The 18214-nt window shown below is 42.1% G+C and overlaps 1 protein-coding gene across 6 annotated transcripts in view; it reads right to left on the bottom strand.

Moving 5' to 3' along the window:
• Positions 1 to 18214, bottom strand: part of ADARB1 (adenosine deaminase RNA specific B1) — a 964894-nt gene that overhangs the window by 172184 nt on the left and 774496 nt on the right. For all 6 annotated transcript variants that reach the window (XM_078680556.1, XM_078680553.1, XM_078680555.1 and 3 more), the window contains 3 exons: positions 4520 to 4634; positions 1673 to 1841; positions 1191 to 1339 (listed from right to left, as the gene is read on the bottom strand). In XM_078680556.1, the coding sequence (XP_078536682.1) occupies positions 1191 to 1339; positions 1673 to 1841; positions 4520 to 4634 (433 nt within the window). The remainder of the gene's footprint in view (positions 1 to 1190; positions 1340 to 1672; positions 1842 to 4519; positions 4635 to 18214) is intronic.

Below are 18214 nucleotides of genomic sequence, written 5' to 3'. Positions count from 1 at the left end.
CGTTGCGTTTTGCGCTGTTTCATGTCGCCGCCACTGTGCCTACCCACGCAAGTGAGGTACTATTTTTTTCAGGAGACCTGGGGGAACGCTGGGTGGGTGGAAATTTGTTGATCCACGCAGATTCCAGGACTTTCCACCACAGAAATGTGAAGAAAATGTGTTTTTTTGTCAAATTCTTAGCTTTGCAAGGGATTCTGGGTAACAAAACCTGGTGGTAGGCAGTCGATTCACCCCATCCTGAATTCCCCTGGGTGTCTACTTTTCAAAAATGTATAGGTTTGCTAGGTTTCCCTAGGTGCTTGCAGAGCTAGGGCTCAAAAACAAAAGATAGTCTCTTTGTCCAAAAAGGGCAAGATTTCACTGGGAAATTGAGGTGCGACCACGTTGCGTTTTGCGCTATTTCATGTCGCAGCCACTATGCCTACCCACACAAGTGAGGTACTATTTTTTTCGGGAGACCTGGGGGAACGCTGGGTGGGTGGAAATTTGTTGATCCACGCAGATTCCAGAACTTTCCACCACAGAAATGTGAGGAAAATGTGTTTTTTTTGTCAAATTCTTAGCTTTGCAAGGGATTCTGGGTAACAAAACCTGGTGGTAGGCAGTCGAGTCACCCCATCCTGAATTCCCCTGGGTGTCTAGTTTTCAAAAAGGTATAGGTTTGCATGGTTTCCCTAGGTGCCAGCAGAGCTAGGGCGCAAATACTACAGGTAGTCTCTTTGTCCAAAAAGGGCAAGATTTCACTGGGAAATTGAGGTGCGACCACGGTGAGCTGTGCGAAAACCTGCATGAAGCCACCTACAGGAAAGTCTACTTAAATGGACTCTACCCAACATCTGTCTCACACTTAATTCTGAAGTATTGGATTAGTCAAAGAATACAAGACTCTGAAAGTCCAGGTGAGCGAAAGAACAGAAGACCTGAGTTACAATTACCAGTGTTAAAATAACAATTTCAAACTTTTTAATTGTAATCCTCGCTTTCTATGCCAAGGTTGTACTATTTTAAACATGGAAAACTGTATTCATTCTCATTTCATTATTCGCCGTACAGCTTACAATGTACACATTACTTTTAATGGCTCATATTTCAGCCAACCCTCTGGCCCAGTTATCAGTACAGTACACATTTAATTTCTTCAGAATGTAAGAATGTAAAAATAAATAATAATCCTGCGCACAGGCCCATACCCTCTTGTGCAGCTTCATGGGGTGAGAATATTCTGGCATCCCCACATGGAGAGGTGCTGATGTACAGATGAAATTGCACAGTGTCCTTTAGTTTAAATCCACCACGCTCTGACTTCATGAAGATAGATTTTTGTTTCTCTTCTTTTGAACTAAGGGTAGACAAGTGGGAACAGTTAAAAAAAACCCTGAAAGACTAAACTGTGAACTTATCATTATGTTACTTCAGCTTTTGATCCACTAAAGGTGTACCGCAATGCTTCAACGATACCACCCAGCCTCTTCACCTCTGACAACCAAGAGATGTTCTCTTGTAAATGACCCAGAAAGAAACATGCATCTCTCCCAAATTCTAATGGATCAAAGAGTATGATGAAAGTCACTGGCAAATTACCTGTAAAATAATCTAAATAAAAGCCAACCGTGGAGGTGGTGGTTAAGAGTACTTGTGTGGTTGCATGGATCAGTCTATACACCAAACTCACCTTAAAAAGAGTTCAAGTTCTGTGTAGAGGAATCGCAGAAGAGATCTGCGAGCTACAATTTCTGCATGACAGTCATTTAAGGCCAGACCACGGTCACTCATGTACTCCCCATTGATGCACTTTGTCCCTGTGGAGACGCAGATCACCTTAGCATCCTTCACATCAGTGCCTGCAATAAGGTGTGAAGAGCGCACATTGTCAGGGTACGTTAAAAGTGTGACTTTACCTTTCACAGAAAATGTATGCAATAAATTAGCATGCCTGCACAACAGTCAGCAACATGATTGCCAATCCAAGTTCTAGCATTTCATTATAGAAGGGAGGCATACATATGAATACAACTAACACAGCAAATTAGGCAAGTTTGAAAAATCTCACCCAAGAGTGAGAATGTAAGTAACTGACTAAACTATACATTTATCCAGGGATATAAACAAACCGAATGAAACAATAAACCAAAACATTGAGCCATGCAAATATATTCACAGAAGAAGGAAACTTCTTAGGGCAGGTAGCAGGTGTTACCTCTCTGGGTAGGCACAAACACAATCCAACACCCGTCACCACCAAGCTGGGGTAATTACCTGGGGTAATATGTTGTTAAGATATGTTCTGCTACCTTTGCCAAAATAGGTTTCAGATCGCTGGGACCAAGACAGTCACTAAAGCCACCATTCTAGTGCTAACCTTCCAGTATAATTTACACTACTAAAGACTGCTTCCTTTGTTTTTTGGGTAGTGAATAACAAAGATGCTTCTCAATTGGGGAAAATGTTTAAATATTTGGTCCAAGAATCTTGTATCTTTATTGCAATATATACAAAAAGTGGTAAAGGACATTGAATGCCAGGTCTTTTTTGCTCATTACTTTGCAGAATTAATAGTCCCACCACCCCCTTCTCAGCAACACAATCATCTTTGCTATTGTAGGTAAATGAACGATATATGACAATATGTCACTTAAGAGGTGCTTGTGGAGACACTTTCAAGTTAATGTAAATGTTGGTTGTCGTAGGAACCAAGCACCTTGAAATGATGTCTGTCGAGTATCTCAGGTGGTGAATACATAATATTACCCATAAGGAAAGACCACATAGCAGTGGTTTTCTGTAAGTATATTTTAGGTTTAGAAGCCTACTCTAAGGCGTGCCTGGATTGTTCTTAAACAACCGACTTCAGAGATTCTCTTCAGGTAGGTTTCAGCATTCTCAAGGCACACAGCAGACTTACGTGCTTCAAGCTTTGTAAATGTACAATTGAGAAACCAATTTAATTTCATTAGAACACATCAAACCGTTACATTAATCCTTGCTATCCATAAAAGCAAACGTTTGCCATTCAAGTTGGGCTCCTCAAAATAACTGCAATGGCACTGTTAAGAAACTAAAGGTGCAGGTGAAATATTCTTAAGTCAAAATGTATGATGTAGGTGGCTTGGTTGTGTAGCTCTGAAAAAACAGATATTAACTAACATTATTTTTTTTATACTTCTGTAATTTTACTCCTGGCATTTTTATAGATACAAAAAATGAATGGCCAATAAGTCACAAAGGACTGTGCAGTCTACAAAACAGCAGGCCCCCTTTTTAGATCACCCATTAAATGTACAATTCTAACAGTGTCCACTGCAATGTACTTACCGTTCTTTCTAAAAGTATTTAGTGTTGTTCCTCATCCCATAAATCAGACCTTACCACCACTAGATCTGGAAATCTAATGTTTCTAAAAGATATTCTATTGTATTTACATCTAAAGAGTTTTGAAACTCCCCTTTCCCACCTCTTTTCAAATCATATATGTTTTCTTCCTTGCAATTTATTCACATCTAGCAAGGTAGCCAACTCCATTCTTCCAATCGTGTTTTACTGCTGGGGAAATGTTCCCAAAATCCAAGATGAGGAACCAAATGATTTGCACAGTGCTAATGACTTCCCTTTTCCTAGCTAAACGTTTTCCGAAGCACCCTGGTGTACCCATGGTTTCCCTACTTCCTAGCTGCACTGTTTGGATACTGGCGAGTTCACAGCAATAAAATCCACTGATGTCCTTCTCATTTAATGCTGTGGAATGCCCTTTCTCACAGTGTGTACAGCTCTCCAAACTGACTTTCTCAAACTCAGGGCTGAGCTCTTGGATACAAGTATTCCCAAATGTCAGCTCTGTTAGCAGTCGGTTTTATTTACACCTCGTAGCATAATTTTGACTACCCGCATTCAAAGACAGAAACATTCTTATAGTTCTCCTACAATGTTGTGGATCGTATCCGTTAACGGGAGACATTCTGCCTGTAACCAATGGCGCTAGTTCCATTCATCAGCATCGTTTTCCTTTTCGCTTACCTGTTACCTTGACTAGTTCATCCCCCCAGCGCCGCTCTGCTAAGCTTCTCTAATCTTTTATTTGGCATGGTGACAACTACAATAAAGTGGATTTCTAGTTTGTGAAAAGGTTCAAGTCAGGTCATAATTCCCTTTTCTTGGCTCGCAAACAGTCATTAATGCAGATACATCTAACTTTCTCACATTCGTTTTTCCATTTATTTCCTCACTACGGAACACAACAATAGCTGTCATTCACACTCCACCCAACTCCGAATGCACTTATACTGCGTTCCAAGTTTGACAGGTTGTCCGTACTCACTAGTGCCAGCTAACTGAGCAACAGACAACCTGAAGCACAAAAAGCAAGAGCACTGAATATAATTTCACCAAACAAGGCAGATATACATCTGCAAGTCAGACTAAAAGAGGTGCACAGCCATCTGTGCATCCAAGATCAACTGATGCTCTTGAAACTGGCCAACTTGATAGACATCTTAGAAGTATTTCAATGAACGAGTAACTTTACCTGTCGTCATGACAATCCCAGCCAGCACCTTTCTACGAGCATGAGGCGAGGTGAAATTATCAGTCAGATCACTGAATTTATCTACCACGAGGCGTGCAACGGCATCAGCTAGGACCTGTGAAATCGCACAATACAGACAGATTAGAAACAATGATGCTTGTACTGTTTACACCACAAAACTCAAGCTGAATGTCATGTCTTATTCGGACAGAGGTGTATCGCTGCACCAATTCAAGTAAATACAGAAATATTAAACCACAAATGAATTGCCACTGCTCAAGACGGTTAGGACATAATAAAAGAGCAAAGAAGCCAACTGGGACAAATAAGCAGACCTTTGAATCAGTAAAGCATAGTTTACTAATATGTAACTGACAAAAGTCAAACTTCCTGGGCTGAGAAAAGGAACCAGACAAATTCTCTCACAAAACATAATCCATTATTTATAATGCAGCACGCTTTACAGAGTGCTAGACCATAGGATATTTAGTCAATGTTACTACTGAATATGGTTCAAGCATGCGCCCTCTTCTTCACTTTAATACCACCAATTTTTCAACAGAGATCATGTTCACTCCATTACACCAGTGAAAAATGGCGAACTGATGGTCACTTGAGCGCATAGCAATTGTGTCAGAGAATGGTGGTGGGAGGTGTTTACATTAAAACAAAAGGAACATCGCACAGAGATCCACTTTTACTACTATGTCTAAATTGAGGGTCCTTAACTGGCGAATATGCAGCGGTTAAGTTAATACCGCGTGCCAGGCTATCATGAAAACGTGCAGTCCGTTTTGCAGGATTCGAGATAGCTCATCACCTTTCTTGTTGCGGCATCCGTTTAAATCAAATTCAGTTGCTACAGTCATTGCTGACCAAAAGAAGATGCAAACATACTGATTAGAAATTCCTTCTGCTGCTTCCCCAAATATCAAAACATGTGTAGGTTGATTGACTCGGGCTGCTCCTTTATTACATTCTCTTTTCTTTCACACCAACTTAAAATGTAGGTAGATGTACAATATATTTATTCAGAGCGATATTAATTTCGTAATTTAAATTAAATGTTTAAAAAATATATTTTATTATTTTCTCATGACATCTAGTTTTTCTTACATATGGCTCACAATCCAAGTCAAACCAATGTTCCCAATAAAGTGTTATTCCAAGCTGGACAGGCCATTGTGTAGTTAGTGGTATTTGATCGTTGATGACTACAGCCTACAGGCTACAGGCTAATAATTTAGATTAATGAAGAAACGGAGCCTGCCAAAACAGCAGGCATCCCTTTTTTTGTACACTGCTCGACAACCAATTAAACTATAAGATGAATAATTTGCATCTTCAATTAAAGTGCAAAGCCGTCATAAACAGGGTACCAGTCTTTGCTTCAAATTACATCTGAATCTTCCTTTAGAGCCTTCGATTTTTTTTTAGACTGCCAAGAATTGAGCTGTACCCAGTTATTGTTCAAATGAACAAATGAGTTACCTTCGGTGGCGCCCTTTCTGATGGATACTTTATCTAACTGCAAATTCCTCATCATGTAGCTATTCCCCAGGAGTCAGACTAAATCGGGAAGCTTTAAAGCAGCACACTCCTGTGTGTCGGTAGGTGGCAGCGTGCGTCTCCGAGCCTATGTTGTTCTGCTCCAGAAGTGACAAGCAGTGCCGTATATAAGCACCACCCATTTACACTGATGTCAGTTGCTTTCTAAGGCCTGTCTGCAACCTCAGACGCAGAGCCTATCACGTATTGGAATACCCAGTGAGTAGATTTCCAAATTAGGACCTTTTTAGATGGAAAGAGTCCATTTCACAGACGAGGGAGGCGGGAGGGTTGGTGAGAAATCTGCAGTTAGAGTCTCCACCAGAAAGATTTGCCGAAGGTAAGTAATTGGACTTCTGAGAGATACTTTTAACCGCATATTCCTCACTTTGGAAATGGTTACCATAGCAGTACCTCCCTCATGAGATGGATGTAAACTTGCTCAAACCAAAACGTCCTGCAGGACTGAGTAGGCATAATGCCCCTCTTGACAGACCTGTCAAGGCAGCAGTGTTTTGTAAGCATAAGACCCAACACCTACATGGCTGCTAGAGAAATATTCAAGACAGGTTCTCCACATGCTAGCGGAGGGGTAGCAACCTTCGATCTGGGAGAAATTAGATCACAAACCCTCTGGAGCCTGCTTCTTCAATACTGTGAAGCAGATATTTATACATAGAACAATTCACCAGGAGACGGTCTGCTTTGCCCTTGCCCTTCTTTGCCTCAGAGAAATCCACAAAAAGCTGATCATCCACCCGATGTTTTTTGGTGCAATCAATAAAAAAAGTTTAGTACCCTCAATGGGTACAAACAATTTAGATTAAGAATGCTGTGACGGTGATAGCCTGCCCAACAAGAAAGTAAGTGACCACGTTCAAGAGAATGGAAGATCAGGCAGGAGGCGCAGCGGCAGGAAGGCATTCAGGAGTCCCAAGCTTCAATGTAGATGGAGTTTCCAAGGCTGCGCTCTCTCAGATATGCCGTCCAACACACAATAGTGCATACCGCCTCTCCTCCTACACACGATCAGACATCTCCGATGATCTGGCCCTGGCCACTAGCCACGGATCGGCAAGACCTCGGCTGGAGAAAGATCCTTCTCCTACCTCGCTGCAAAGACCTGGAACTCCCTACCTCTGCATCTCAGGCAATCACCGTCATTGCCTTAATTCAGGAAGGACCTAAAGACCTAGCGCTTCGTATAAACTGCAGAATACCCTGCGCGCGTCTTGACACACTTGCGGGAGATTAGTCACTGATGTGAGGTCAAGTTTTTGCCAAAGATGACAGACCTTTGATCTACACCTCTCCTAGATTGTTTCCCAAACCCAGAAGTAATGTATTCGTCACTACTGGCAAATCTGGGTGGGGTATGGAGAAGGGTTTGCCACGGACACAACTGTGGTCCAGCAGCTAACACCGCAGATCCTTTCCAGTTTCCTCCAAAACATGGATACAATCCAACAGATTCCCCTGGCACTGTGCACATTGGGACTTGATGTCCCACTGTATAACTTGCATATGCCGTCTGGTATGTTTGAGCAGTGCAGTGCAAAAGGCCAACAATCCCAAAACTCTCACAACCATCCGCACTGATATTCAGAGGATGAGACATCAGGATCATAGCCTGAATGTCCTGTATTTTCTGCTCAGGGTAAAGGCGTGAAACTATATTGTATCCAGAGAAGCTCGGATTAACGGGAGCACCTGCAAAGAAGTCAGGTGTGACTTAAGAACATTAATAGTGAACTCCAATAATGTATGGAGTTTTGCTGTCTTCTAGAGGTGGTTGATGGCTGTCTGGGGCAACAAGTCTCCATTAAGCAGCAAGTCACTCTTGACCTCCATAGGAATTCTGCGACCAACATCATTTTTGTCAACACCCAAGGGGCACTAGTGACCCCAAAAGGGAGCGTTGCAAACTGAAAATGCTCCTGACCCACTGTGACCCCCCAGGTAGTACCTGTAGGCCTTGAGTAGTTGGAAATAGGAGTCCTGCAGGTCCAACCCTTGCATTCAGTCTCCAGGGTTTCAGGTAGACAAGAGCTGGGCTAGAATTAGCATTTTGGATTTTCCCTTCCGCAGGAAGTCGATCGGGCGATGATTTTAAATAGTATGAAGATCCCCGTCCTTCTTTAGCACATGGAAGTAGCATGAGTAACACCCAGTTCCTACTCCAGGGGCCGGAACCCTCTCTAAAAGGCCTACACTTTCTGCTGCTAGATGGACATGTTGTCCTTATTCAGCTGTTCTGATGGTGGTGGAAGGTGTGACGGGATGCAGAGAAATGGGAGGGTGTAGCCTGTTGTACAGTTTGGACAACTCACTTGTCTGCAGTGACTGCTTGCCACACTTGAAGGAAATATCGAATCCTGCCTCGAAGAGGGTGGATGAGTGCCAGCAAGAATGCACAAAAGCGGTTTTTCAGCCCTGGATACAGTTGGGACAGGGGACTGAGCTGCACGTTGTCCCTGCTGTCCGAAGTGATGGAAAAATTAAAAAGGAAGGCGGGCCCTGGTGCTTTTTCAAAAACAAGTAGTGACCACGCTTTCCATGAACCAACAAAGTACAAAGTACAGTTTACTGACATCAACAACAAACAAGAAAATGTAGACTCAATGTATAATCCCAAACTGAAACTGCGGGCAATAATCTTAAGGTTTATGAAACTATCAGCAAAAGAAAATGGCCATATGTTCCCCTTGATAGATAGACTCTGTTGAGGCATCTTTTCTTAACAGAGGGTATTAAGTTTCAAGTTTTATTAATTTAGCACAGTTACTTAAAACCATTGCCAAACAAAGTCTGCTTTAGCACAAGTATAAAATTTAGCTTTTAGCACATTTATCAAATAAAAACAAGGCTAAAGAACAATTTTCAAGGCTTAGAGACCAATATGCTTATTGAGGAGCAGCATTATAGTTGCCTATGTGAGCGTTTTGCTATGCTTGGCCGGATAAAATAGTTAAGACAGAGTACTGGGCCAAAGGACGGAAAAAGTCTGTAATGAGTCTTTGAGGGGGAGGGGGAGGAAGCATGGCAACCAAGGGAGGTAATAGAAGATTGTCCAAAAGTCTCACAAATTTTCCAAACCTAGCGAGCACTTGAATGTCAGTAGATGTAAAACACAAGGCCGAGGCCTCCCAGCACGTCCTGGCGCCCCATTTTAAGAACAAGGGTTTCAAAAGGGACCTTCTGGGGGCTGCTAGTGCCGGGCAGCAGCACAAGAGATGCAGCCATGATTCGGAGTGGTATTTACACAGCCTGCAAGCTCCCCCCTCGCTTGTTGGGGCCCATTTGTTGAAGGCCGTCGAGCGCAGGCCTAGAAGTTGCATAAACATTATGTTCTTCCGAGCCACTTTGCTTAAGTTTTCCTGGCAGTATGCTTGTGGACGCCCAAGAAGATACGAAGAGTTCAAGGGGAGCAGAATGGTTGATGTCTTTAGAGCCTGCAGATCCATGGACTGAGAAATAAGTTTCACTTGTTTATTGATGGTGCTTTTCCAGGCCGAGTATGGAATAGTGACTGAGGGGAGAGATGACTCGTCAATCTCTAACACTCTTATGGCCTTTATAATCTGGGTATTCCAGGGATTGCCAGGGCTAGACAGGATTCCTTTAAGCTGGAATTTAAAGGTGTTATCACCTGCTTTTAGGGTCCTAATAAAATATTTCAGGATGTCGGCCTGGCAGTGAAGAGATTGTCTTTGTAGGCCCAGCTCCAATCGTAGTCTTGCCCGCTGAATAAAACTTGGCAGATGGAAAAGTTTTTAGTAGGTGGAGATTTGGGCGAGCTCAAGACTGGAGGAGCATGCTCCAGGAAAGGCCTGGTGTCCGTAAGTTAATGCAGGAAGTAAAGTAGCTTTAGCCACCTTCAGGATGGCTTCTGCAGAGGGGCTGCTCAGAGTTTGGTTCTGCCGGGTCAGGGGGTATGTGATTGCGCCTGCTCTCTTTTGCAAAGCGGCTAGGTGAGCTGTAGGCCTGGACGTCTCGTTGAACCAGACTCCCAAGTAATTATATTTTACTTTTGTGTTAATCCTGGCGGGCCCAAAGTTCCATGCCAGCCTTTTCTTGTTCTTACATCTGCCAAATACCAGTACCTTCGTCTTTGCCTGGTTGATTTTCAGGGCATTGGCGGAGTTATATGTATGAAGCATACTTAATGCCCGTTGGAGACCCGATTTTGCTTGGTCCATTATTACAATATCATCCGCATATTGTAATATGTGAAGAGGCTTTTTAGCGGGTCCCAGTTTTGGCGGGAGAAGATTACTATTCTCCAAGAATGTACCGAGGTCGGCTGTGTACAGATTGAACAGCAGCGGGGCAAGAACACAGCCTTGCTTTAGCCCATCTTCGACGGCAATTCTTGAAGTAAGTGTCTTTGGGCTGGTTTTAATTGGCACCCACGTGTTCTTATGTAGGGAAATTAGTGCATGAACCAACATCTCACAGAGTGCACACACCCCATGACTTTGTTCTACAAACACACCTGGGAGATTGCTGCAGGAGTTGATCAGAACTTTTCCACACTAGTTACAGACTGGTTCCTCTTCTCTGCCGTATTCCTGTGCTCCGAGTTATTTACTTTGAAGCCGACACTGGCAGTCTTAAGGGATTTTAGCTCACGTGCTCCGGTTTTGGTTGGAAAAGTCTATGATGCCAGTGTCTAATGTCCTTGTTGCAACATCTTGAAGCGGCCGAAAGGAAGGGGCCGAAACGTGTGGACTACTTAATTGTGTGAAGTTCCTCCATGGACTGAGACATTTGTACTCTAGGAAACGTTGTGACCACGAATTATGGGCGCCAGACTGTACTTCCTAAAGAGGTTGAGACAAAAAAAGTGGAGGAGCTATCACTAGGTGGATTCTCTTTACAAATTAGTTTGACACACCCTAACAAATTGTCTACATGGACTGCCTTGAATTTGATTTGTTAATATGTTGTGTTGATCGTATGTATGTATATTGATGTACGAATGGGGCGATACCCTTACAGCTACAATAAAGGCAAATAGTGTTGCTCTGACAAATCATTTATTATTCCAAAAGTGAGAAATCCCACTATTATTGAACCCATGACCAGGTATAGATAATAGTTCCCTATAGAGAAACACATTATTCGGTTCATGAAGCGCAGCCTCAGCCAGGAAACAGCTGAAAGGCCTGGTGGCCCTTTGGAGGGGTATGACATTGGCAAAAGTGTAAACTCAACCATAGCCACTAGAAGGATGAAATTGCTGGTGGGGCGTAAAGACACAAAGAACATGCTGTGGCCCTGCTTCTTTATACTGTTCCAAGGCCAAATTTGCTTTTTCGCCAAAAAGGCGAGAAACATCAAATGGCATGTTCATTAGGGATGCTTAGACATCTCTGGAGAAGCCTGTAGACCTCATTGAGGCGTGGCACCAAAGTGCCATACTTGTACCCATCACCTGCACTAGGTAATTAGTCTTGTTCAAATCAGAGCGGATCAAAAAAGTTACTGCATTGCAGCCATCCTGGATAAGGTGCACCCTCAGGTCCTCCGGAACTGCCAGTAAAACTTGGGCCACCATTTTCCATAGTTCATGGGATTAGCTGGCATTTACTGAGAGCAGAGCCACGCTTATGGAGGAAAAAATATACTTGCCAAAGTTTCTATTCTATTCTATTGAGCTACCTGCCTATTAACTGGTGGCCCGGACATGAATTCGCCCAAGTGCCCAAAAGGGTATATGTCAGAGGCTAGATAAATACTAGTAAAGGTTCTGTAGGGACTTGCTAGACTGGAGTACTTTCGTCAGAACATTATTCTTCGCCTCCATAGTTTAAAGTTATAGGTCTAAAAGGCTTGCTGCCCTTTGCACAAGCATGGCGAATGGTGCACTTCCCTCAGTAGCAGGACCAGAAGGAAACACAAGGCCAGTATTTGGAGAGTATCCAGGCCTCTGACATCTTGGAGTTCTTCATACCAGTTTTCATCATCATATTGGGGGACATAATCATCCCCTTTGTCAAAATTGTCACTGCCCTATTCGTGCTATCAAACGGTGTTAACTAGTAGTAACAATCAAACTTGCATGGATTATGTGCTATGGTAAGGCTCTGCAGCTGTAGAATTCAGTAGCTACTGCTTGAGCACTATGCAATTTGTCTTTTACTAAAACCGTCTTTGAAGACCCACACAGTCTGAAGACCCTTTACCAGGACAAAGGGAGTCCACACATTTCTTCTATCTTTAAGTGTAACTAATACAACGCATTTCACCCTACTCATGTGCTGATAAGAAATTTTTATATTTGCATCGTGTAACCAATTTGTGTACTTTTTCCAATACTGCATGCAAACTTTTTATTGCCGTATTTGTACACATGTAACATCTGAGTATGGCAATGTACACAAAAAAGTAATTTAAATGTTATGTTTGATATAAAAAGCATTTATCTTTACATTTTATTTTTAACTTGTGTTTTTCGAAATTTCTAAAGAGTTATGGTTATTAACCTAAATAACCTTGTTATGAACTTGACATTGTTTTCTAGCTCACCTACACACCCATAGGAAGGATGCACAACAATTCATTTACGTAGCTTAGAAACTCAAACATTCTCTGGCTTTGACCAACTGCAAATATCTTGCTTTTAAAGACAAAGTGAAATGATTAACTTTACATGGGTATCCTTACACTGGCATTATATAATGGTTATGCCAGAACAAGCACAAAGGTTCTAGCACTCTGTACATGTATAGTCTACATGTAAGGAGTTACTCCGAGGCACCAAGGAGATCTACCTCCCTTTGTGCATTAATTAGTGCTTCAGATGATTAATTATTTATTGTCCATGCAAAAAAGGACCAGAGCCAAGAGTTTAAGGCAAAAAACCTACAACAGATTCCTAGCCGACACATGCACATTCTTCTGCTACTCTGGATAGGAAAAATTAAAGTGTAACACTTGTTTTAGTCACTGTCCACAATGTGCTCTGTTTAGTGTTCGGAAAAGCTTTTGCAAAGAAATTACAAAGGATATCATCTGCCATGAGGTGATTTGTGTACTAGGACATCTCTCTTTGCTTTCAACTTTCCGTTACAGCCGTGATTAGAACCCCTTCCCCGAAAACAAAAAAACAAATGAGGCATATCCCAGACGCCAACACAAGGGAGCCTAGACAAGTGGTTTTCAAAACCATTGAGCTAATCAGGGCAAATCAGAGGCACTCTGACAGCATATCCACAAGGGTGTTTTACTGAACAAGTATCCCAAGCTAGGGGCAATCTACTGTTTGCATCTGTTGAGGTCTGTAACAGATGGCACATTTACCATTCTAGAGTAAAGTCACCAAAAGGGTAGCTTCCAATCGCGTGTGGGGAGTCATCAAGGATAACATCCTACTTCAACTCTACCAATGCAGAGGCAGACACTAATGCTGCATTGAAAGACTCCTCATCCAAATATCTAGCAGTGGACTCAGGATCACCAACAATGTAATCAATGTCTCTTCTTTCTGCTGGCCCACTTGGCAGTATTCAAGATCACAGAATCAAACTCTATTCAACACCAACTCTGTAAAACTTTGCTTCAGTGGCATCCTGCAGATACCACAATACCCAATACTTCACACCTGTGATTGGCAGAGCCCCGCTAGGATCTATCATCTCCAACCTCTACATGAAACCTCTCGGACACATCCTGCCCAACAAGGTCAGTGAACTGCAGCTAAAAGTTACATACATAAAGTAAATCATTCAAACCACACATTGCAAAACAAGTTCCAAGCTCCATGGCATCAACACATCATGCTGTGGATGGACGAAGGCTTTTCTCCACAACGTGTTTAGAACAGCCGTCCAAGTCAAGTTAATGTTCTGTAAAAGTTGATTAAGTGCAATAAATCACACTGAGTAGAATCTCTTGGTGCTATTGCAGCTCTACAGGTCCTAGGCAGGAATATTAAAATAAAAAGATTAATTTATTAGAGACTAAAAAGCCAAGTTTTGAGAGAGTTTTTAAACAGTTTCAAACCAGTGCATGCACACAGATGTAGCAGAATCTGATTCCAGTGCTGGTGGGGACAAGTAGGAACACAAACAGCCCCCATACCATGTAGTGCGAATTCGCTGAGGATGTAACATAAGCTTCCCACTGGATCGTAGACTCTGAGCAATAGCATACAGCTGCAAGTTGCCCTGCAGATAGAGAAGCCCACTTCCATGCAGGGATGTATGTACCAGACAAAGAAGTTTAAACAAGGAGCGTTGACATTTTCCAAATCATGTTCACCATGTTAGGGTGTCCCATTATGCCGAAAACACAGTCTGCTATTCTGGGATATGTTAAGCTTGTCCCATTGCTGCAGAATTACTAAACGTAAATGAAATGACTGGTTCACGGGTAGGTTTATGTTTAACAATACAGCTGTGGTGTACGTATCACTACAGCCGCATACGTCTAAACCCAAGGATAAATAGGGACCATAAAAAGAAGATCTTATGGCAACCAGTGCTAATGAGACCGCATAATACACAGATAACACTGGCAGAATGGCAGATACGCACTGGTTCCATGACTAGCTTAGTAACACGCTGAGCAGGTTATGCTAGTACCCAGGTATCATTCCATGAAGGTAATGGTTATGATTTAGGGAAAGGGAGAGATCCTTAGCAGTCAAATGACCTGATATAACTGCTAAGTTGGTGAAAGAACTGATATGGTGCTCTCTCTGGAATTATAATATCTAAAATATTAATGGGTTTGATACATTTATGCAGCAGAATTTGGCTAAATCTGTTATATAGTACAAAATAAAAAGCTGGAACTTGCTCAAAGAATGTGGCTATACTAACATGTATGTTATTGTTTAGTTGCAAACAACAAATAAAAAAAAACATTTTGCACCTTACCCAATCAATAGGCCCACAATTTCAGTGGCTCAAGGTCTGTGGAATGATGGTCGATCTGTAGCACACTATGCACCCCAACTCCACAGGCTTCACTTTTTTCCCACCCGCTACAGGACATATGCAAAATTCCACCCCTGCTCATCTTTACTCCCAGCACAAAACAGACAAAAACTGGCTACATCACCAAATTGGCCATGCTCCAGTGTCACTAGATGTTTCTGCTAGCAGGGATCATGCATGGATATGTGGTGAAGATTAAACAATAACCTGCTGCTGCAAACATTTATCAGGGAAGAAGTTGTAAACTCAATTAGAATACATGACTGAGAATTGTGTGAATAAGAACACATTATGGAATGCCATGAAAGCAGTTCCCAGGAGGTGTCTGACTGCAGTCTCATCCAGTTTGAGCATGGCTCAGGCCAAGATTAAGGACCAGTTACAATATCAATTGAGGGAATAAAGGGGAAACACAAGCGGACGAGCTACACAAAAGCCTCTCTTAAGCTTTTAGCTGAAGGGGCACAGGTATGGGCATTAGATATTGACAAAGCAGAATACTTGCTGCTTAGGTTTAAACAACACTCCTATAGCGGGGACAATAAGGCAGACCACCTATGGGGGTGTTACCATTTGCAAAGACAGTAAATATAGGATAGAATCCGTAAAGGACACAAATAAGTATCTGAGATCGGACAACTACTACAGCAAGAGTGTTTAGAGGCTTTTATAGTCATCTAGTGACACCGCCAACCACCAAATTCTGCGTGCATGTCTAAAGGAAATTGGAATAAGTGGCATAATAGGCACACTGCTTAAATGGAGTGAATCCTACCAATCATAAAGATGGCAAACAACTCTCCAGCCATATCTATCTGAATAAAAAGACATTGGCCATGGAGTACCTAGGGCTCTGTCCTAAGTCCCATCGTGTTCAATGTCAATTTAAGACCATTGCTGACCCTGATTAAGTCCTTCCGGATATCGTTTGTAAATAATGCAGATGACACCCAACTAATAATATCATTGGACAAGTCGGGCAGAAATCAAATAAACAACTTTCACTCATGTCTGAAAGAGATGGCCCAGTGCCTTGACGAGAACATGTTAAAATTCAATGGAGACAAAACAGAATATTTGTGCTTCTTGCCTGGGAATTTACAACAACTTCCAACTAATATTTGGCCTAGAGTCTAGACCAATGAATTCAGTTCTGGACTTGGAGTGCAATTTGATGATAGTCTCTCAATGGAGACTCAAGTCAATAAAAACGGTAGCGGCATGCTATGGATATTTCAGAAACTTGAAGAAGATTGTCCCTTATGCTTTCACCGCCTTTTAGGAAACTAGTGGTACAGGACACTATATTGAGCAGACTGGACTATTGCAATTCTTGGTTTCTAGGCTGCCCACACTACCTTCTCAAGTGGCTTCAAAGGATCCAGGTGATGGCTGCCAAGCTAGCACTAAACAAAGGGAGAAGGGATTCTGCAACTGAAACGCTGCAGGAACTCCACTTGCTTCCAGTAAAGGAAAGATGCATTTTCAAGGCTCTTTGCATTTTGCACAAGGCATTAATTGACTCATGACCCAACTCTCTACAGCAAAAGGATGAACCCTACAGGCCCGCATGAATGCTGAGTTCATCCTATGCCTGCCTGGTGTATATACCCTCATTTAAAGAGACACAACTGGGAGGAAAGGCCTTCCAGGTCAGAGCTGCTCACCTATGGATCAATCTGCCGCTCTTTCTAAGAACAGACTCACACCTGTCAAGTTTCAGGAAAAACTTAAGTACTTGGCTTTTCCCCTGGGATAGTACGGCTGTATTAGTCCCTGTGTAATCATCTAACAGAATGTTCTCTATACTGATAAGTTATCAGTGCCAAGATGCCAGCTATAAATGATGAATAACAATAATAATAATAATCTCTACTAGCCAGAAGTTATATCCTCATGCCCAGGTAGCAGCAAGCCAAACTGCTCAATCCACGAATAAGACTGCAGACACAGATCAGCTCTGTAGGGTGACTGGAAACAGGTAAATCACAGATACTTATAAAATAGAAATGTGTTGCCAATGCTGCAAAGCAAGGCAATGCTGTTTCTCCAAGCATCCAATCTGACATCTGCATTCTTAATGCGAATGTCAACTGATCAATGGTCCCAGGAAGTGTGACACAATCTCTCCCACCTTTAAAGCCAACTGGCCCTCATCCAAAGCAAACATCACCTCCAGATCTGTAACGCCACAGTCCCATGTATATCTGACAAGATTAAGCTCTCCCATGGGAACTGTAACGCCCAGAGAAACAACCTCATCAGGCTCGAGAAAAGGAATTACAAGACAGGGTAGCTGGCCTTTTTCCTTCCATACCCCCACCCTCAGCCAGCAAACTCCATTATTGTGAACTTAAGGCAGGGATTGAAGAGTTTTCTTCAATTAAGTACCCAATCAAATGTTGGACCTCAGCTGAAACACTACCCTGCCCTTCACACATAGTAATCTTTATCACCCTCACTGCCTATACTAGTTGCATCTAAGTCATCATTCTTAGGACCTCTAGTGATTTTTAACAAAGTTTGTCTGAGAAAAATACTCCACACATACACAGTATAGCAGAAATAAGTTATTGGGAGATTACAGGCATCAAAGGCTATTTTCAAAATCAGCTTCAATCATCTTTAATGAACTCAATATATGTAAATTTGTGAAAAATAAAACGATGTGGGGAAATTAGGTTACTGCTGCTTTAGCCCAGAAAATAATAATTAGTATTTTTTTTATATATAAATTGATATTAAGCATCTGTGTGTTTCACTTTAGTCAAACTGAGAGGTTGAATAAAGTTCTCTTGGAATGGATCCAGTCACCCTCAAATTGCCACAGATTTAACAATTCAAGCAGTGACCTGGTAGGCTATTTTTGCAAGTTTACTGCCAGTCACTGAAAGTACAAAGAACAATATTCACAGCTTACTGCACGATCCAGACTTGTAAAAACACGCAGCTTTCAGAGCTTGTGAAGTACAGCACATTGCATGACAAAACGGTGGATTTTTTACAATGAGAGCAGTAGTCATTCAATTGTATACATAATTTCCCAGCAATACCCAGTAAATGCTTGTCCAGTAAGTACTGGCATCACATTTTCTACCAATTCAAGCAGTGACCTGGTAGGCTATTTTTTCAAGTTTACTGCCAGTCACCGAAAGTACAAAGAACAATATTCACAGCTTACTGCACTATCCAGACTTGTAAA

The sequence above is a fragment of the Lissotriton helveticus genome, chromosome 3_1 (assembly GCF_964261635.1).
Source record: "Lissotriton helveticus chromosome 3_1, aLisHel1.1, whole genome shotgun sequence".
Taxonomy (NCBI): Eukaryota; Metazoa; Chordata; class Amphibia; order Caudata; family Salamandridae; genus Lissotriton; species Lissotriton helveticus.
The sequence above is the reverse complement of the archived record's forward strand: the minus strand, read 5'-3'. Positions and strand labels throughout refer to the sequence as shown.